At 40.1% G+C, this 22,111-nt stretch overlaps 1 protein-coding gene across 2 annotated transcripts; it reads right to left on the bottom strand.

The window, feature by feature from the left end:
- Window positions 1-1,825: 1,825 nt before the first annotated feature.
- LOC120536570 (kinesin-like protein KIF22) lies at window positions 1,826-21,237 on the bottom strand. Of its 2 annotated transcripts, none has more exons than XM_039764956.1 (9): window positions 21,091-21,237; window positions 15,982-16,040; window positions 14,612-14,716; window positions 9,964-10,140; window positions 9,145-9,270; window positions 6,140-6,253; window positions 5,845-6,039; window positions 2,762-2,818; window positions 1,826-2,632 (listed from the first exon to the last, which is right to left on the bottom strand). In XM_039764956.1, the coding sequence occupies exons 2-9, from the start codon at window positions 16,006-16,008 to the stop codon at window positions 2,576-2,578; spliced, it is 858 nt and encodes a 285-aa protein (XP_039620890.1). In that variant the 5' UTR covers window positions 16,009-16,040; window positions 21,091-21,237; the 3' UTR covers window positions 1,826-2,575. The 2 variants fall into 2 exon arrangements, with proteins under 2 accessions (XP_039620890.1, XP_039620891.1); XM_039764957.1 differs by lacking the exon at window positions 21,091-21,237 and adding an exon at window positions 16,992-17,091.
- Window positions 21,238-22,111: the final 874 nt, after the last annotated feature.

The following is a 22,111-nucleotide window of genomic DNA, read 5'->3' on the forward strand; positions in this document are numbered from 1 at the left end:
TGCTATATAAATGCAAAGAATGTCATTTTTTTTATTTTATCTGAGTTTCCTTTAAGTCTGAAGAACAAATTCCATTCATCCACCCATTTTCTGCCACTTATGTGGGTGCAGATTGCGGGCTCAGTATTCTGAGTAAAGATGTCCATTTTCTCCACCATCTCCTTCAACTCCTTTGTTCAAAAGGCTAGCTGAGAGATACAGTACAATCTCTCCAGCATGTCCTGGGTCTGCCCCGAAGTCTCCTCCCAATTAGATATGCCCAAAACACTTCCCCAGGGAATCATCCAGGAGGCAACCTAATGAAATGCCCAGACTACCTAAACTGGCTCCATTTGATGCAGAGGAGTAGCAGCTGTACTTTGAGCTCCTCCTGAATGTCTGCTCTTCTCATCTCTAAGGCTGAGCTCAGACAACCTATGAAGGAAGCTTATTTCTGTCACTTGCATCTGTAATCTCGTTCTATGAGTCACTACCCATAGCTTGTGACCAAAGGTAAGGGCAGGACGTAGACCGACAAGTAAATCAAGAGTTTTGCCTTTCATCACTGCTCTCTCCTTAGCATGAATGACTGACACAATGTCTGCATGACTGTCAGTCTTCTGCTCCCTTCGTACCTCAGTCGTGAACAAGACCCCCAAGGTACTTGAACTCCTCCACTTGAGGAAGCACCTTGTTCCCAGCCAGGAGGGGGTACTCCACCTCTTTCCGGCTGAGAACCATAACCTCTGAGTTTGAAATGCTGATACTCATCCCAGCCATTTCACTCTCAGCTGCAAACTTTCCCAGCCTATGTCTGAGGTCACAGCTCGATGAAGCCTGAAAGACAACATCATCTGTACCAAACTGAAAACCCATTGGTCCTTAGATGCACCTGGAAATTCGGACAATAAAAATTTTGAACATGATCACAGTGGCAGGTTGAGCTTTTAGTTACAGGTCCCCTAAACAGTGGAATGGTCTTTCTACTTCTACAAGAGATGCCCCTTCGGTCTCAGCTTTTAAATCTCGGCTGAAGACTCACTACTTCAGTTTAGCACACCCTGACTAGAGCTGCTGATTAACTGTACAGACTGCATCTCTGTTGTTAGTCATTAGCACTAAAACAGAAGTAACATGATAGTTATAATGTGTTACTAATCCTCACCTATTCTGTTTCTCTTCTTGGTACTCAAATGTGGCACTTGGTGCCATGGCCCACCTGCCAAGTGGTTCTGCCTGCCTAAGGTAAAGTCATCCCTGATGGAGGATCACAGGAATTGTCAGGTAGAGGGGTCCTTTCATCTGATTGGCTGGCCCAGTGCTGTTTCAGCTGTGGAATGGCCAATTGGGGGAGGCAGCTTGGTAGCCAACTGTCTAGAGGACTCTTAAACAAATGCAAATTGTATTATGGGATATCATCTATTGTTAAATTCTGCTCTGTACTTGTAAGATTTTTATTTTACTATTATATTGAGGATGACTTGTGTTCTGTTCTGTGTATTGTATTGTATTATATTGTCCCCCCTTCTTTTTGACACCCACTGCACACCCAGCCTACCTGGAAAAGGGTCTCTCTTTGAACTGCCTTTCCCGAGGTTTCTTCCATTTTTTCCCTACAAGGGTCTTTTCTTGTCTTCTTAGAGAGTCAAGGCTGGGGGGCTGTCAAGAGGCAGGGCCTGTTAAAGCCCATTGCAGAACTTCTTGTGTGATTTTGGATTACACAATAATAAATTGTATTGTATTGTAATCAGTGACAGAGGACAACCCTAGTGGAGTCCCACACCCACCAGGAACAACTCTAACTTACTGTACTTTTAGCAATGTGAAGCAAGTCTTTAATCAAGTTGTACAGGTCCTGAATAGCCCACAACAGCAAGCCTGATTCCCTATAATCCCAGAGCAGTCTGGTCACCCTGAGGGATGCTGTTGAATGATTTTTTCAAGTCCACAAAACACATCTAGACTGGTTGCGTATTCTCCCATAAACCCTCCAGAATCCTTGTGAGGGTAAAAATCTAGTCCAGTGTTCTGTGTCCAGGATGAAATCTGCATTGTTGCTCCTGGTTTATTAAGAACAAATTATTTTAAATAATGGTTAACATACAGATTTGCTCATTCTTCCATAATTCAATTGAGGATCATAAAGAAAAAGCACATCCTGACATCAACAAAATCAAAGCTGGAAACCAGAGGGCCATGAATTGGGCATAAAGACAGGCACATCCTCATTAATTTTGACACAAAACTGGCCACAATAAACAAAAGAAAGCATTCAAAATCCTGCTGGGACTCACATATATTAAAAGGAGCTACCGGGCTGCCAAGTTACAATACATTATAAAAATATAAAGTTGTATTTAAGTAACATACAGTCGTATTTGCACATAAAAATGCTGAAACAATTTGTCTTCCATTTAATTTTTCCACTTGATTACATCTCGCCTGAAGAAGAGGCCTGAGTTGCCTCGAAAGCTTGCATATTGTAATCTTTTTAGTTAGCCAATAAAAGGTGTCATTTTACTTGACTTTTCACTTCTTCCATTTAATGAATAGAAAGTGTTTCTGTTATTAAAACATATTCTTGAAGCTTCTGCCATTAGCAGGCATTTGAAATGGAGAGGGCTTCAGAAGCGTGCATTTCCAGGAATTGTTTCTGTTGAGGAAAGGACATATTGACTGGGTTAACTGGCTGGGGTTGGCAAAATTTAGTAACATGGCGTCAAAGTAAAATGTCTCCCAAACACACGAGAAATCTACAGGGCTCTGGGAAGATGTTACTCACCTTCAGAGCTTCTACTATTTTGGTGGAAATCCCATCAATCTTCTCCAAGTCCTCAATCTGCAAAGAAGGAAGAAAGAAAACAAGCTGGAGTTCCTACTGCACATGTGGGGAATGTGGCAAATAAAAAGAACAGGTGAAAATGAACTTATCAACACCTGTTATGAGGTTTTGGGGTTAAATCCTTCTGTTTTCCAAATCTGATTATCATTAGCAGGGATATGGAGAAGCTGGAACGCCTATCCCAGGAAGCACTGGACACAAGGCAAGGACAATTCTTGGACAGGATGCCAGTGCATTGCAGGGTGGACACCTATATGGGCCAATTTAGCAACACAAATTCACCTAAACCTACATGAAACCCATGTGGAAATGGGGAGAACATGCAAAGTCTGCACAAGAAGCACAATGTCACAAACCCTGGTATCCTTGTTGTGAGGCAGTCACCCATGTCGGGAGTTACATCTTGAAGTGCACAGTAAAGATCACACTTAATTTCACTGTAGTTTTACCACATGTATTCTAATGGAGGTCAGGTTGGAAAATGATGATATGGACAGACTGGGTCACCCTGTCCAGAGAACTTCTATCAGCCACCTCTATGGATTCCACAACTGTTTTCAGGCCAGGTGAAGTGTATAATCCCCTCCAACATATTCTGGAACTGCCCATTAGTCTTTCCGCACTGGGCTGTACAAGGTGCATGTCCTGTGAGTGATTCTTAGGGGATATCCTAACCACGCAGCTAAACTACTGTCTCCATTTGTTCGGGGGTATTTCTATTCCGACATCCTCCTATTTTGATGAACTCCTCATCCTGAAATAAAAGTACGCCTACCAATCCTGCAAAGGACCTCATTTTGGTAGCTTGTAGATCCAATCTACCATGTAATCTTAAATGAGAATGGGGATGTCAGCAGATTGTTAAACTGAAACCTTTGTCAAAGGATGTATCTCCTGCTTAACCACTGTAGTTTGAAACAATCACACATGGAGGACAGCAATGGAGAATACAATGGACTGGCAATAAGACAGAATTGTACACACAAGAATAAGAAGATCAAAGCAGCTAAGAAAATGTAATGAGCAGGATTCCATCCATGAAGGGCAACACAATAAGTACAAACCAATCAGAGCACAATAAAAGTTTGTATTTTTTTAAAACTCTTCATTTCCTCCCATCCACATTGCAACACTGAGCCAGCATTTCCAGAAATATAGGATACTAGCAGATTACCCGGTGGCTTCGCTCACTGAGTGGAAGGGAAAAATTTGTGGCTCTCATGAGGCAACGACATTAATGACCCAATTCTATGATAGATTTGCCCCCGCTTTTTAAATGTCGGCATAAAGCCAGACTCCTCGGTAGCAGCCGTGGTGCCAAACGATCTCACCTTAAAACACAAATTGTATTTCCTAATATTCTGTAGAAAATGAGTTGAATGTGGATTTGCACCAGAAATAAGAGACAACAATGGTTCATGTGGATGGCTTAAAGGTGTTAATTTCACCTTGCCATCTGAACAACACATTCCACGTCATTCAAATGTAACCCTCTGTGCTTGACAGTACTCACACATGATGTCCATTTCTCCTATTGTAACTTTTGGTTGTAGGCAATAATCTTTTTCAATGTTATAATTAAATCCCTCCATATACAGACCCTAACACCTGTGTGACGTGGTAGCCTGTGAATACTGAATCCGTCGATTTCGATTCTGTTCAGCATGTTGTTCGGGTGTTTGTGAGGCCGTCAATTGTGATTGTCATATACGTTGATCGGCGAGCCTGCGAGCCTTCTCTCTCGATCTGCTTCGGTCTCACTTTCACTTTCATACGTAATTTCCGTTTCAAGCACGAGTGCATTATAATATGTTCTGTGGTCATACGTAATTTTCGTTTCAAACGCGAAAAGAATTTTATATAAATATATATATGAATATAGATCAATTTTCGGGGGTTAAAAACATTTTGGTTGTGTGGTTGACAAGTGAAAACAATGATTAATGCCTGTGTTTTCAAATGAAAAGGAGATGTAGTCTCAGTTTAAACTATATTTACATGTCTTCAGGCTAAGAACTAGGACAACACAGAACAAACTCGACTTAACAGCAAGTAAGCAAATGCAGCTTGCACTCTTCCAAGTCAGGAAAATGTGATTACACATATGCGATATGCGATTAAAATTTGACTAACGAAGCTGGCAGATTGAAGACTGGACCAGGCAATAGAAAGATGAGGTGCTAGACAAAAGAAAAGTCAGAAAGTGGAGCACTGTCAATAGCAAAATGACTCAATGTGATCAACAGAGTGCAATACGCAGAATACATTTTTAGGTCAAAAAATATGATTTTCAGTTCCCGTTGTCTAAATAACCTTTCCCTAAATAACAATTGAAGAATCACAAAGTGATTGGACACTTCCAATATGTAGATAATGTTGTAAAGTGTGTTCTGAAATGTTTCATGTAAGGAAAACAGAAGTTCCAAGGTCAGGCAGTTCTACTCGCTAATATACATTGTGCTGGAGAGTGGCAGCGTGTTGTTTGTTGATTAGTACAATATTTCCACTGGACTCTGGACAAACGGCAATAATGACCCTTCGAACCTGTAGGCCTGTTGAATGAATTAACCCTAGTTGTAACATATATAAAGATTGAAAGAACTAAAATAGTAATGCATCAGTTCAAAGATTTATGTTGTGAAGAACTACCGGCGATAAGTCTCAAATCCACAATGTCAGGCTCAGCAGCGAGGTCTTTGCACCATGAACAAAATAGAGCTCCATCACCCAGCCACATAGAGCCTTTCTCTGAACACTGTGAGCCATGCACTTCTTGGTGACATCAGCTGGTCTCTCACTATGTCAGCAACCCACCTTTTCTGCACAGCATCACCACTGCAGTAGTCTGTCCTACCACTGGGATGTGCCTTAAACCCTTCCTAATGGTGGTGTCCAGGTGGCATTATAACTGCATGTTTGAAAGTCTTCTGTGTATGTTTACCATTCAAGGGGGTGGAATCCATGTAAGCAAAGTTAATTAAGAAGTTGACTAGAGTGCTCTAATGTGTGAAGGAGCTGCTCACCTGCTTCAAAGCATTGTGGCTCCTCCATTCGATGATCATCTTTGTTTTCTTGTCTCCAATGAGGTTCAGTGACCTCAACTGTTTCTTAGATCCGTGCTGCAAAATATTTAGCAATTCACTCAGGGCCTCCTGTTCTTTAGGATCTGAAGTTACCTTCTCTTCTTGCTTGGGCTCTTGAGGTAAAGGGGAGACGTTCTGTGGCACAAACGATAAACATAATACAGAAATTATGAGAGGGCGGAATCCACCAAACTTAATTTATGAAACACATCTAAGATCGAAGTGAGTCCAGTACCTTTGAAGGTGTGTAGGCACAGGAGTGCGTCCTGCCATGAACTGGCGTCCCGTCCAGGGCTGGTACTTGTGTTGTGCCCAGCGCCATTGGCATGGAGTTTACCTGCCTGTGACCCTGTTGAGCAAAAAACTGTTTCAGATAACAGGTTGTCAAATCACATGACTGCCATAGACAGTCTATTCACTTGCATTCCGTGACCCTCAGTAATACTGATGGATTCCTCTTTGTGATTATATACTGTAACATTATTTCTATTTATTATGCATCTTATTTTATGCTCACATATGTTATTACTATTTATGTTTTATTGTCTATTGTTTTTGTTTTTTCTTTTATTCTATTATTGTAAAGCACTTTGGCCGCAGCATTACTATGTTGTTTTAAATGTGCTATATAAATAAATTGACATTGACATTGACATGTCATTTGGGTTTCTAAGGGGTGTCATAATTTGTAGTTCCAACTGATGCAGCACAATACATACAAATAGGCCTGCTTTCTGTTAATCCTACAAGCAAGCTCCATATTTCAAGGTAAGGTACTTCCTTCAGGTAAGGAAGTGATAAATTTCAAGAGTTGGTTGTTCTTGTCCTGCAGTGGACTGGCGCCCTGCCTGGGGTTTGTTTCCTGCCTTGCGCCCTGTGTTGGCTGGGATTGGCTCCAGCAGACCACCGTGACCCTGTAATTAGGATATAGCGGATTGGATAATGGATGGATGGATGGTTGTTCTTGTCATGAATTATGGAGATATGTTGCTTAGTGACTAGCATGTACAAGTAAGAATTTCATTGTACACTAAGGACCTTATAAATCTATAAACCCAAAGTTCTGGGTGAACTGAAAAATGTGGTCAATAGACTTTAGAAATCTTTAAAGCAATGATATCCTTACTGGAGCCCAGTAGACTCAAGATCCTCATTCATTTAGTGTTCATGTTTTTGGGATGAAGCAGTGATGTTGAGCAAAGGGACCTGAGATGGATCAGCTCTTAGTCCCACTATTTGTATTGGTTGACTGGTGATTAGAAGTTAGACTGCTCTTAGAATCCTTGTGTTTGTATTTTTGGTGGTTTAAATAGGAAGATTTCAGCAAATCATTGTTTTTCTCTACCACAGTATTTTATTTAGACACCCTTAATACGGGGTTGGGGGGCAAAAATGACCAGAATCTGACAATCGCACAGGAGTAGCGTGTAGTTATCAAATAGGCCACTATGTGTCGTATGACTACAGTCTGGTTAATAAGTGGCATCGTGCTGCATTGATCAACTGGTGTTTTTGCTTCGATCATTCAGGTGACTTCAGTGATGTTTTTTTTTTTCCCTCTAAGCCACCATGTTAGATTTTCAAGAGACAATGACTGCATTTTTCACCATTGACAGATTTGTTCATAAACAGTTTGTTCCCTACGAGTTGACTGTTAATAAGTGACATTGCACTGTCTATGGGAATGCATCAAGAAAAACTGTCCGGATAAGTGACGCATGCAAATCTGGATTTTGCACCATAACAGCACACCTCTACACACCATGTTGTCAATCAAAGAGTTTGTGACCAAAAGCACTGTGGTTGTTGCTTTGCAACACTCCCATATTTGCCAGATCTTGCTTCCCATTACGTCTTTTTTGTTCCCATAATTAAAATTTGAGAAAGAAGTGAAAAAGATTTGCTACGATGGAAGAAGTCCGGTAAAACACACAGGGGACTCTAGACAAAGTAACGAAGGATGAGTAGAGGAAACATTGACATGAATGGGAGAAGTGCTGGGACAAGTGGATTGAATCTTAAGAGTATTTAAAAGGTGACTGAGATGGAATTTCTGTAAGTTTTATAATAGTTATTTTTTAAGTATTGCAAGATTTTTGCCCCCCAAACCCAACCCCATATATATATTTATGAGCTACAAAAATGGAATTCTTAAAGCAAATATGTCTTGTGGACATGCAGAGGATTATTGTAAGCAGTAAAGAAAAATAGGAGATGAGAAATCGTGGTCAAAAGACAAGGGAGAGTCAGAATATCAGAGGAGCCAAACAAGAATGAGTAACCAGAACTCAAAGGGCAAAATGAAATTGAAAGTCAGATTCAGGAAAGTCGTAACAGGAACACTACGGTCTACTTGGAAATGAAGCTATTGCTTGAATTGCAAGAGTTTTGTGTCCAAAGAGGAATAATGCATAGTGCGATCGCCACCATATCCGTAGTGTAACTTCTGTAACGTCATCAGTATGACAATTGAGGTCAGGGAACCTTTAAAACGGAATCACATAAATAAATAAAACTAAGACATTATTGAAAATCAACTTTTAAAACTTTTAAATGAAATTACTATCATAAACAGAGCTTCAAAATAGACAAGAATATACAGTCCCTCACTTTGGGGACATCTCCTAGGCCCTCGTGTAGTATGCAGTTCCATGTTCTATTGAGAGGGGATGCTGTTGTTATCTGCCTCATTGTTTTCAACAACCGTACTGGGGGGCAAACCTGAGAAGGCATATGACTTCATTTCCCACTAGTACGTCCCTTTCGGTAGGGTTCCCATTAAGAGGCCCCATGAGGAGACTATTTATTCTAGGATCAGCACTCAAGAGAGAGACGCAGCTCCCACTTAGTAGCTGCCTGTTTGGAAATTTGAACCATACCCAGGGGCGAGTCTACCATTATGGCACTGGGGCTTGAGACGGTAAGGGGTTTTTTTTACCTCCAAACCCACGGCCATGTAACAGTCATGTGACCGTGTGGCAAAATCTCCAAGGGAAGTCGACAAAACGATAGGGTGTCCAAATCACTGAGGGGCTCTTGGGGGTCTTATTTGGCCTTGGCCGCACCTGAGCCCAGCAACATTTCTTTAAAATACTTTACATGTAAGTTTATTAAATGGGTTTTCCCAAGGCAGTACCCCAATATGTCAGGTGCCCTCTGTCTTTCATTACAGTACATATAAACAAATGTCAATGCTACAATAAGCTAAAATGCTCGTGCAAGCTGCTCTGAAATGCTCACCTCTTTAACCTGTGGGGGGGACGCCAGAGTCTCTTGGTTTTGGGGTCTCTCTTCCCTTTTTAGATTCTTGGCCTGCTGAGCCTTTGGAGATTCTCCAATGGCAGAAAACCTCCTCGCTTTCATGACCTGCGGGAAATAACAAGAAAAATTACTTCTTTTATGTTTACTATTTCCCTCCTGGGATTTAGTCATGTATGTAAATACTGGTATAATGTTGTTTAATACGGTTATAATGACTTGTTTTAATTTCTGCTGGTGTTGTAAAGGGATATTGTTTTACTTGCACCCATTTCATTTTTTTTTTTTTTTTGGAGATTAAGTTTTCTATGTCAGCTTTCCATTTTTGCATTTACTGAGGATGCTTAAAAATAAATTGTTTAATTTATTGATTTTCATGGGAGCTGCCACTTGTTCACTCATTGTCTCTGTAACAACCCAGAAATGTCATTGGGGCGACAGGATAGAATGTCATCTTAAATGACTTTTCATTAGGGTTAGGGTTAGATTACAGATCTCCGGGATTACAGATCGACCTAACCTCTTGTGCCTCTAGAATGAGTTTTGATCTCATGGTTTAATGATTTTTTGCTCATCCTTCTGGCTCTTGTTTTAGGTTATGATGCTCTCATTTAAATTGATTGTGTGGTTGTAACCTCTGTCTGCCTCTTAACTGACTGTCTTTACTTGCTGCTAATTTTCATCCCTAGCAGAAGAACTACAAGGCCTTTCATGCTGGGATGTCTACCATAAACTCAGAGGTTCTTGTCGGCTGTAGGGTCACCATGGAAAAAGTGCAAAAATCACTGGCTTTGAAGGTACCAGAGTTTTGGAGGTGATGACAACCCGCTGATCCTTTGCATCATAGATGTAATCTTGAAGACACACACACTGTCCTTCCTGGATCACTTCAGTCTTGCCCATGTCATACAGTTTGCCAGTTATTCTATCTGACTTGTCGGCGAAGGTTATAAACTTCATCTTCATATCTATTCCCTTCTGTAATAGACAGAGAAATGAGTCATTAGTGTCAAACGAAGGTTAAGAACATTTCAGATGTCAGAAAAATCCCATATTTTTCCACCTGGTTTTGGATATTTTTACATGGGTCTGAAACAATATCAAATTAATTTAATGTCAAGCATTCTACAGTGTGACAGATTATGAACAAATAGAGAAAATGCAAAACAAACTGCATCCACACTTTTATTAATTTATACACTGAAGAAAAGATATTCAAAATATCTTCCAAGAACTCCAGATTAAACTCAAGAGATCCAAATTAACTATCAGAAAGAGATTTATTTTACATGTGAGCCCCAAGGGTGGAGCTCCTGCTGATTTGTAGTTAATGACTAGAGTGCTAGGGGTCATAGGGATAAAGACCTCTAACTGGGAGCAGTGTACCCTTCCCAAAGAAGTCAGAGCTTATTGAAATGCTTGGCACAAACTAAAAAATTAATTTATACAGCAGGATCTGAATCCAAATGTAAAGTGTGGTGGTGCTGGCATTTAGTTTTGGGGCTGATTTACTGCTTTCTGGGTGCAAACCACAGATAAGGCACTGCTTAGTGCAGTTTATTCTCACATCTCCAAAATATACTAGGTTTATTATAACTTGTCCTGATATTAGTGGGTTAGGTTGTATGGGTGATATACGTGGTGGACTAATGGCCCATGCAGATACTCCACTGATGCTGTGGCTCTCCAGTCTGTAATTTCTGGATTGATATAAAAACAACCTGGGCAGTAACAGCTTGCTTAGTTGAAGTGGGAGTCCAATTTAGAAAAATATGTCGAGATGAAAATCTGCAGCCAGAGAGAGGCACTAGGAGTGAACCTGAGAACGCCTGTCATGAGTGAATTGGGTCTCAAAACCGGCCCAGGCATCCTTCAACGAGTGAGGTTATGACATCGACTCACCCGGCCATTATTTATTGGAATTTTCTTAAAATTTGTGATGAGTACGCAGCTCGCTACTTGCTATGAGCCTATGATATGAACTCTATCTAAACTCTTGCCAAACTTAATCAGTACACTGTTTTTTATACATAATTTAAAATTTGACGACATACTTGGAAATAAAATTTAATGAAAAATAAAAATGTAGTAACACGGCTTACACGTTATTAGAGCACATCTCACACGTCAATATCATGTCCAAGTGCCAGTACCCTAGTAGTCTAGCACCTGGTCATTTACAATGGAATAAGTTATAACCGAGGTTATAATGAAAACCTCACATGATAGAAATGTTACATTAACTTAACGATAAACTAGAAATGTTCTGTCCTAATATGAAAAATTCCTATCCTGATGTTTATTTCATCATACTAATAATCGCAGCTGAAAACCACTAATTATCGCTGAAGCTGATGACCAGAGAACAATAAAATGCATAATCCATAATCTATACTAATTATTAGTACCAAAGAATTTAAACACTAGATATGAAATAAAATAAATTGCAATAATGTATATGCTAACCGAAATGTAGCAGTATCGAAACAGAAATCAGCAAAAGGCAGTTTTGACCAAATTTTTCGCTACAATATTGTGTACTAACAACTAAAACAACTCGATGACATAATATGGTATATTATACAGGACTATAGCAATCACAGTACCGAACAGATAATGTTTAGTAATTTAGAAAATTAATTTTAATCTAAAACAGTAACCAGTACATAAAATGTATTTCATGAAATGCTGGACCCATGACCACACCAGAGTCCGCAGCCCAGTGGGCATTGCCCAAATGCCCTAATGGCAAGTCCGCCCCTGACACCTGCTCTAGAATCCCGAGTCAAACCAGACGTGGTGATCACATTAGAATTTGTAACATCACATTACTAGTCAAAGGCAATGCAGACTGGGAAGGCTAAGATTACATTGCACTTATGGGACTGGAGAGGCTGTAATACTCTGTAAATACCATTGAATTCTCAGCATTGTCTCCATTTATCACGTTATACAAAATTATTAATTATCTAAAGATTTTTAAAGCCACCCTGCTTTATTGGCCACAATTGGTAGAAATCTTCAGAAAATGTTGCTAATTGGTTGAAACATTAGTTAACAGGCAAGTTCTCAATGTGAACACCACAAGTGACTCTGACTGAGTCTCTTAGCCCACCGGTGCTCACACTAAACACACAGGAATACGTTACTGAGGTTTTAAGGTCCAGTAATCAAGATTTGAATAATTAAGTAGAATACAGAAAAGCCTGAGGAGAGATGATGCTGTGGTCACAGTCCCAGATCAGTGGAGCACCCCGATGTGATACACAGATAACAATGCTGCCACCAATAGGTGGTGTCTCCCCACACCATATGCTACTCTACAGTGGTCTTCAAGCCTAGCAGACATCATCTTGCACCATTAGTGCAGTTAACGGGGTCTTTGGCACGAGGGTCCTGCTAACCAACTGTGGAACAACCTGACCAGTGTAATAACTGACACATTTTATTCATGTATTTTGGTTTAGTTAACGGCTTTTAATCATTTAGACTTATTCTTTAGGGTTTTCTTCTTACTCTGCATTATGGTTAATGAAGTTTATTTTGATTGTGTCCCATTTTTATTATTTAACTAGGCTGACCCGCCTTTTAAGGCAACCGACTTTTAAGTTGACCACTTCTTAAGGCAATTCAATATGTAGATCAATTTGATATTTTATACAAACTCATTAATTTGGTTATATTGCATTTGAGCGGTATTACTTTAATATTCGCAGTTTCTGTTATTTTTGTGATGAAATTTAAACTTTCTTTCTATATTTAGGTCGCCCTTTTGAACCCCCCTAATACTTAATGTTGATGGAGTTCAAATGACTCATCGCGTAGTAATTATTTCCAGAGACATAATTTTGTCTATTTATCCAGCGCATCGCGCACAAAAGCAAGGGAACGATGGGAGCACCAGAACTCTGCTCACATCATGTTGCTTCGTACCGCAAGCTGCAACTAGTAAGTCTGTGATAAGCGGAATACCGCTACGCTTTCCACTCACGGGACGGATGGACAATCCCGACCGCTTTTATATAGTAAGAAAGAGAAGAAGATATCGCACAGTCTGGAGTAGAAAATCATCTTTTCTACCTGGAAAACGAAACTACAAATCCCATCCTGCATTGCAACATGGACGGGGCGTGTGTGAAACTCCGCGCCTGCGTAGCACTCACGGGACGGAAGGACAATCCCGACCGCTTTTATATAGAAGGATTTTTATTTATTCAATTTGTGTGTCATGTGAACACATTCAATGCACCGATTATGTCACCGGATGTGACAATGTAAACGTGTCAGCATTTCCTTTATTATTGTCCCCCAGTGGATACACTTTACCTCATGCAAATCTCTATTAGTGGAAGTTACTTTTACTTCAAGTAGGCCCAACGTCAGGTTTTGCTTTTTGTTATTCAATGTATTTTTGTCTTGACGTCTGCCTTTCGTTCATCCCTTTGTTTTTGGTTGCCTGACGCTTTGATCCGCTGAGTCTGAACTTTTGTCTTTCTCTCACTATGAATTTTGATGTGTGTTTTCATCTCCGGGTCCTTGTTTTAACACTCATGACAATCCTCTGAGACTATCTGTCTCGTATAAAAGCAGGTGGTGGTGAGGATTGGAAGAGGAGGGTATGGACAGCCTGAGAAAGAGGGCTCTGGACAATCCAGTAGTATGGAAGGAAGGATGTGGCCGAAAAAACACAGCCACAGTCCCATACAACAGATCTAAGGTGGCACTAGATCTGTCCACGTGGTCTACTTGTGATTGGAATGGTGGTCTGAGATTCAGCCTGGGAATGAGTGAGGAGCGTGCCTGTGTACGACAGAGACATCCTGAGAGGCTACACCCAACTTGTATCTGCCTGCTTCAGAGAAGGCCTCAGCCGGTCACCATGGTGTGGTATTTTATCAGCAACAACTATTTTCGTGTTTGTGGAGTGGACATTGACCCACTGCCAGGGACATCAGCCAACCACTTCTGACATTAGAAAAGGAAAATGTTTTTTTCCAGCAACACAAAGTTCACTGGATCTTGACCACTTGTACTTCTAAGTCAGAAGGTCATGAACTGACGGCCACCTCTATGATCGTCTCCATGTTAGAGTGCAGCACCAGATGGTTACATGTGATATTAATGTGAGTGATGTTTCAAAACTCAACATACCAAACAAACATGTCAGATCACCTCGTTTGGGATCATCAGAATCTCAGTTTCATGCTGTGACACCTACAAGGTGTCTTCTTTTTAAGTTCTCATGGGGGTAGATACACTAAATATCAAATGTGCAGACAACTTTATTGAAACTCAACTTGTTGAAATCACGACCAATCATGTCAGGCTGAAATTTAAAGAAAAGCCAATGGACTGTTTTCAGAAAAAAATAATAATAATTAGCAATTACAAACTTCTAGCAAATTAAATGGACAAGTAAACCAAGAGAAACGGAGTCAAGCACCCTCACCTGATTTGTGTAGTCTATTGTCTTTGCCACAGATACCACCTTGAGCTTCAGAGGAGTCCTTACGGGCCCCCCAGGTTCCTTGGTGAGCTTCTTAATTGTCATTTTCTGCAAGAGGCAAAAAACTCAAATCAGTTCCTGTGTTCTTCTGCTTACATTCCTTTCATAAACAGTAACTGAGTTTACACAGAGACCTACAGACACTTGGAATAAGCGACCAAGTAGTGTGGTAGACAGTAAGACTTTAGGGACTTTCAAAACTCGAATTGATGTAAATAAGTGGATAGGACTGGCGAGCCTTGTTGGGCTCAATGGCCTGTTCTCATCTAGAAAGTTCTAATGTTCTAACTCGAATATCAATCTCAGTTTACTTTTCTGTAAATGAATCAGCAAACCCAGAGTGAAGATGAATGTGGACCTTCTCCTCTTTTCTATTCAATTAATTAAAGCGTGTAACAGCACATACACCTGCACACGCCATACTTGACATGTAATACACACAGGCAGAAGGCCTTCAACAGGCAGAAAAAACTGTCCTCAGTGATGGTCATGTGTGAGGATTTAGGACTCACCACTAAGCATGCTGTCAACAGGTCTCACTAAATAATTAGAGGGACTTTTGTTTACATTTCTAATCCAGATTTAATTTTCCCTACCATTCTGGCCAAGCCAGGTGAGGTGCGGTTACACAGTCCCACCCAGCACACTCCCACTCCACCATCATTTGGTTGTGCCACACTCTCCTGGAACAGTAGGCCTCAAAACAGGCGTGAGTGTTAGCATTTATGGTAAGACTGACAACTTCAATGTGTTATTCACAGGTAGTTTCCTTATTCGGTCTTCTGTTAGTTTATAATGCTGCTGCAAGAACCTTTACTAAAAGTAGAAGGTGACTCCTGTCCTGAAGTCATTACACTGGCTTCCAGCTAAAGTTAGTTAGGGCTGATTTTAAAATCCTTCTTCCTCATAATAACTGGCCAAGACTCTAATTTTCCTATCTGAACATATCATTACAAATGAGAGTGTGCATTAAGATCTCAATATGCTGGTCAACTAAATAAATAATAATAATAATAATAATAATAATAATAATAATAATAATAATAATAATAATAATAATAATACAGAATGGGATGTCCAAGCCTTAAAACTGTGGGCTAATTTGCCTGCTAGTAAACAAGATGACCCTTCAGTGCCAGTTAGGATTCTTTCACTTCGACATATTTGAAATCGCTTTGTTTCTGCGAGTGTTTCAGCTGACCTGTATTTTTATGTATGGAAATTGAGCAGTTTGTAAAATTGATTTAACTTCATACAGCGCTCTGAGCCTGCACTCTGTGAGGTCAACTGAACAGAAAGCACATACCACTTACTTTTTCACCATTTGTTTTGTTAGACATGATCTTACTTCTCTTCTTCTGATTTCCTTACTCTGAAGAGAAAAACAAATGTGTAAGAGTGAATTTATTTATGCTCAGAAGGGAACTTTTAGAATTTCTTTCTTGTTGCTAACAGAACAGGACATTAAATTGGACATTGTGCTCCTTCTTGGTTTTATCATTCTGTGCTGTTAGAAATTTCATTCAATTAAAATGTGTATTTATATTACATATTTTAATGCAAAAAGAGTAACTCAAGTTGCTTTACATAAAGATATAATTATAAAGAGAATATATAATTGCACATATAAGTGAATAGATTAAATAAAAGATGAGTAAACAAACAAGAGCATAAATAAATAAACACATAAATAAATGGAAGAGCCCCTATAATGGAATTAAGTATAACTTAAATTACTTTATGCCATTTTTAAAATCTATATTAGTTAAAATGGTAAAAGTCAGAATCTTATATTATGGTCAGTCACCAGGAAAAGAAAAAGTCCACCTTATATCCAGATTGAAGATATTAGATAGATAGATAGATAGATAGATAGATAGATAGATAGATAGATAGATAGATAGATAGATATGAAAGGCACTATATAAGAGATAGATAGATAGATAGATAGATAGATAGATAGATAGATAGATAGATAGATAGATAGATAGATAGATAGAGTGAAAGGCACTATATAATTGAACGCAGCAGGAGGGTTTTTTTACAGTCAGAGACTGTCAGCTTTTTACAGACTCGGGTACTCGGCTGTGAGCTTCGACCCCCTGGGGCATCTCGGTGGTGCACACAGAGGCTGTCTCAGCTCTCAGCTCTCATGCGTCAACAGTGTAGTGAGAGTGAAGGGACAGCTTGTCAGCGCAGCGCAGAGAATGTCTGGGAGCTTGACTTAGATAAAATAAAAAACGGTTTACAAGTGCTAAACTAAGGTTTAGATCTTTAAAGTCATAGATTATTTTAAATAATAGATAGATACAGGAGTTCTTACCCAAACCTTAGAGGCAGGCAGCTCTGCCCCTTGAAATGCTTGTGCGTGTTTCTTCGAGAGAAGTGGGCCACCAACAGGTCTGTAACAGGCTTGGACACGTCTTCGGGAGAAGGGGGGCTGCTCTTGACAGTTTATTTAATTAAGCAGGTGCCGGAGTGAGTTCAACTAGGGGATAGGCATCCATCAAAATGCCCTTGACAGAAAGGAGAACCAATCAGATGGAGGGTTCAAGGAGGGGCAGACATCCGTCAAACGGCCCTTGACAGAAAGGAGAACCAATCAGGTTCTAAGATAAAAAGAGTCTGGGCGGGGACAGAGAGCCCTTCACCCATCCACCACCAGGGGGCGGTGCCAAAGGGGCGGGAGTAGGTCACGATAGGGGCCGGGGAATTCCCAGTGTCACATCATCAGGGGCGACGGGGCGGGACTTCTGGTCTTGCGTCATAGGGGCAGGGCTTAAAGGTCATAAATCATTTTGACAGAAGGTCCATGCATATAACTACTCTGGGGCACATTTGGAGGCACCGGTTATCCTTATCTACATCTCTAGTGCAGGAGTAAAACAGGAGTACATGGAGAAGACGCCATGCAGATACAGGAAAAACAAGCAAATTCTACCTAATTGACTGAGTACGAGATTTCAAAGCAGGGTCCTGTCACACTAACCGCTGCGCCACCTCACCACCCAGACTTGCCGTTTGAAAGACACGTGGCATGTTCGGATCACATTCTTGGAGTCTCGGTTGCAGATTGAACTGGCCATCGTATCACCTGTAATTCAACTCACCGCCACTAGAGGGCACCCAAATCCTACAAGTCACACTTGTTGAGGAACCTTTAGGCCAAATAATTAACCCTTTGTACTTCTCGAACTCTTCTACATGTTTCTGTTGATTGATTTAAAGTCTCCAGCTACACAGAGGGAGAGTGAGACCATTCAAAACTGGACAGGCATACGCTAAAGTTAATCATAAGGCCAAAAGAAAAGAGAAAAAATAATGAAATGGATATAGAATTTGAATTCTTAATTCTTTATTTATTTATTTTGTACAATCAATATTGAAATTAAATTGAAACTCCACTTTTCATGCGACCTGTCCATTAAGATTTAGCTCGTTCTTAGCTTTGGATTCTTGGAATCTGTCTGTGATGACCCTGAGACTTCCATTATCTGCCGATATCTGATTTTTGGTTTGTCGGCTCCTTAATGTCACATGCAGGTACAAAGTAAAACTGAAATTCTTACATGCATTTGATAGATAGATAGAGAGATAGATAGATAGATATGAAAGGCACTATATAAGAGATAGATAGATAGATAGATAGATAGATAGATAGATAGATAGATAGATAGATAGATAGATAGATAGATAGAGTGAAAGGCACTATATAATTGATAGATAGATAGATAGATAGATAGATAGATAGATAGATAGATAGATAGATAGATAGATAGATAGATAGATAGATAGATAGATAGATAGATAGATAGATAGATAGATAGATAGATAGATAGATAGTGCAGTTCCTGTGCACATTTTCATTAACACACTCCCTCTATCCCATGATAAGGCCTTTTTCTGATCTGTGACTGACTAATAACAAATGCATTGCAGCGACTCTTGCCTTACGCAACATCACTTTAAGTCAATCAGCACTGACTTTCTTGAAACAACAGACCTCCAAAGGCGACCACAGCCACATACTGTACATGTGGGCGCCTTTTAAAGTTTCCAGTGGGGTACCACAATGACCCTGACCTCCGAAGTGATTTCAATCGCATCCTCTCCAACTCAGATGACTCAGTCAGTTTTTGAACTTCACACTTAGCACAGATTACATTTCACCCAAACTGTGAAAATTGTCAGTGAAATGAGCCTAAATTGGAGATTAGTGTTAATACGTAGCAGTTTGTTACTTAAGGTAACTTTATGCCTTCGTTTCATATTCACAATCTTTATTGCAGTTCTTTTATTAAATACTCTTGTAACCAGGTTTCTCTTTTAAGATGGATGGAATCCATTTTAGGAGCGAAGCAGACAGGAAGGAGGCAGATTTCTGTCTCGGCTGTATTTTCTGCAGCTATTGCACATGTTCAGGCCAAATCAAAACAATAAAAGTCTTACTTCCTCTCGCACTTCCTCCCATCAGATTTTGAATGCTTAACTTTATAAACACTACTTTCTAACACATTACAACTTAAAAGGGAAATGAACATTTCAAATCTAAATGTAGGTTCAGTTTATTCCTGTTCCCATTCTATAATGAACATTTACTTCTCTAAGTTAATGCTTAAGTGACAACATAAGTTTACTCTCTCGTAGTTTTCGAGCTGTTTTGTACATATGGATTAGTCCTAGAATGGACAAAATTGCAAATTTGCCTTTAGCCTATAGAATTAGTCTCGATCTCGGTCTGTGATGGCAGGACGGGTACAACAACAACGAGCGCAGCAGGGCTGTGCAGAGAGCGCAGGCGCGCGCGTTAACTAAATCGAGGGAGCGTGTAATGAAAACGCGCGTATAAATTATAAACTGTTCCCACAGTTTATTCATTTATTTGATTGTTTGTTTGTTTATTTGTATTCATTCTATCCACGTCCTCTCCGTGGCTTCATTATAAAGTGATTAAATTAGGGCATATTTTAATAGGCAAACTACTGTATTCCTAAAAATGAAAGTGCTAAAGTGGTACTTTGGAGCGATTCCATAGCAGAATCGTTTATTGTTTCCTAAAGAACTAAACAACCATATGAAGGTTCCAGACAGAACTTGTATTTATTTAGAGCCATAACAGGCTCCCATACCTAACAGTTTCGTGAACTATAATGGGCTAATGATTTTTTAAAGGGCTATTATAGTCGCACATGCGTTTCTGGTGTTCTTTAATATCCAGCTAAGTAGACAGGCACTGAATGTATCCGCACACAACCTTTTCAAAGCCCAAAGAATCGATTCACAAGTAAAGAATGAAATACTTCTTTGTTGTGCAATGGGGGAATCACACAACTCTGTAAAGCAGGAGCCGGTATGTTTAAGAGTGCGCACACATCAACTAAAGGCTGTATGAGTCCGGGGAGAAGCCTTATAGTTTAAATACTGAGAAATGAGAAACATCTGAATCAGTCGGCAAGCGTTTGAATGGGGTTTGCTATTTAGAGTGGTGAACGGCGTTCCGTAAAAATTCAGTGGTTCTCAATCTGTAGGGCGACCCCCCTAGGGAGGCGAAATGTAACATAAAGCCAAGATGTGAAAAAAAAAAAGAAAACAAGAATCAAAAATATGAAAAATACATCTATTGAAACCAAAACAAATTAACTTAAACCAGATACTAGAAAAATAAATATAGAGTTAGATAAATGTAGATAAAAGTTAAAATATGCATCTATGATACCGTATATCATTAATTTAAAAAGAACAAATCAGTATTAGTGGGCTCCTTTCAAAAAACGTTGGGGAGGAGGGCGCGATTAAAATCTTTATGAAAACTCGGGTTGGAAATACTTAAAGGTTGAGAAACGCTGGTCTAATTTGTATTTTATCAGGGATAAAAAGTCGTTGTTAAAATTATAGAATTGGAAATCCAATGCCGCAGGAGTAGTATCTTATGCGACCCTCATTGTCGGGCCCTCCAGCGTCTCACTAACAAAATATTAAGAACAAAATCCCGACATCGAAGTAAAGCAGAACGCAACAGTCAAAGAGCTTCTTTAAAAATGAAGGTGCCACAACAGTTCATAAGAGCGATGCCATAAGGGAAGCATTTTTGGCTCTTAAAAGAACCAGCCACATGAAGGTTCCAGAAAGACCCTTAAATTATGATTAGGCTTCTTACAGTAAATAACCATGAAGAGATACATACAGTAGACACCTAAGGACTCTCTCCACACACAGGCTAAGTTCAGGTTCGTGTGCTGCTAAGTAGCCCACCATACTTTTTTTCACAAGTTTTTCAAAGCAAAGAATCAACTTCATATGAAGAGACCCCGTTCCAGAATAAATTGGTTCCTTGTCAAGCAATTGAACCGCACAATCCAATAAAGAGCCATTCAAGATCCCGTATTTTTAGGAGTGTGTCTCGCTTTTCGTTTGGCGCTTACCTCGGAGTCGGGGTCTGCAGTCGGAACTCCCACCCGTGCTCTGTGTAGCTCGCCTGTCCCTACTAACGAGACGCAGCTCTCTCTCCGCCCCTGCCAGGGGTCTCCGGACACGCCCTGCTTGAACTGTACGAACTGCGGACTTTATGTGTTCGACTATTCACATGCAAATGACCCCCAAAGCCCACACCCCACACTTTGTGCACGGCGATCGGCGGGTTGTCTGGCCGTCCTGATAAGCGACTCCTTTGGCCATTTGAGATAACCGAGTCGTCTGGAACTCAACAAATTGCCCGGAAGCCGAAGCTTGTCGTTCTCGTGCCATCCATAGGATTGGCACACAGGCATTCCTTCAAAGGCTACATAATGCAAAAAGAACCGGAACCGTTCCTTCCAGTTAATAGTGACTTACATGGCTGACACCTTCATCCAAGGCGACGTGCAACATTTAAGACACATCCCGTTCCAATTCTTGTGGTGTTCCAGTTGGAGAACAGGGAGGTGAAGTGTTCGGCTCAGGGTCAGACGGTATCAAAATGGAGATTTGAACCCACAAAGCCCAAAGCCTTAACCACTATGCCACTCTGGCTGCCCACATATCTAATAACATGATACTGTTGTAATATGTGCTGCACGTGGAACCCGAAATCTGGCATTTGTCCGAAACTTCATGTGGAATACCCGGCGCACATTTCAACCGACTGCTTTGTTTCAACTACAAGCCGAAGACCCCCTCAAAAAGCTGAAACCGGAACAAACCCCCAGAAGAAACTGCACAGTTTACAAAATATGGACCACTTGTTATAAGCCCCCGAGGCGCCGCCGATTCAACGCATGTTTCAGGTTTTTTAAAATTATTTTAACAAGTTAGATCAACCCAACTCAGCACAACTCAATTTTAACTTTATTATCCAATACAAGGAAATGTATTTGATTTGAGCAATATTTGGATAAATGATAAAAGTCTGCATCTTATTTTATAAGTTACGAATTATCAATGTACTTCTACTGACGATACAAAGAT

This window comes from Polypterus senegalus, chromosome 10, assembly GCF_016835505.1.
Source record: "Polypterus senegalus isolate Bchr_013 chromosome 10, ASM1683550v1, whole genome shotgun sequence".
NCBI lineage: Eukaryota > Metazoa > Chordata > Cladistia > Polypteriformes > Polypteridae > Polypterus > Polypterus senegalus.

Excerpts from the sequence above, each read along its gene's own strand:
- LOC120536570 (XM_039764956.1), bottom strand. The coding sequence starts at position 16,008 with ATGTCTAACAAAACAAATGGTGAAAAA. Across the intron at positions 10,141-14,611 it reads CAATAGACTACACAAATCAG|AAGGGAATAGATATGAAGAT; the intron begins GTGAGGGTGCTT and ends TGTCTATTACAG. Across the intron at positions 2,633-2,761 it reads AAATAGTAGAAGCTCTGAAG|AAACAATTCCTGGAAATGCA; the intron begins GTGAGTAACATC and ends TTTCCTCAACAG.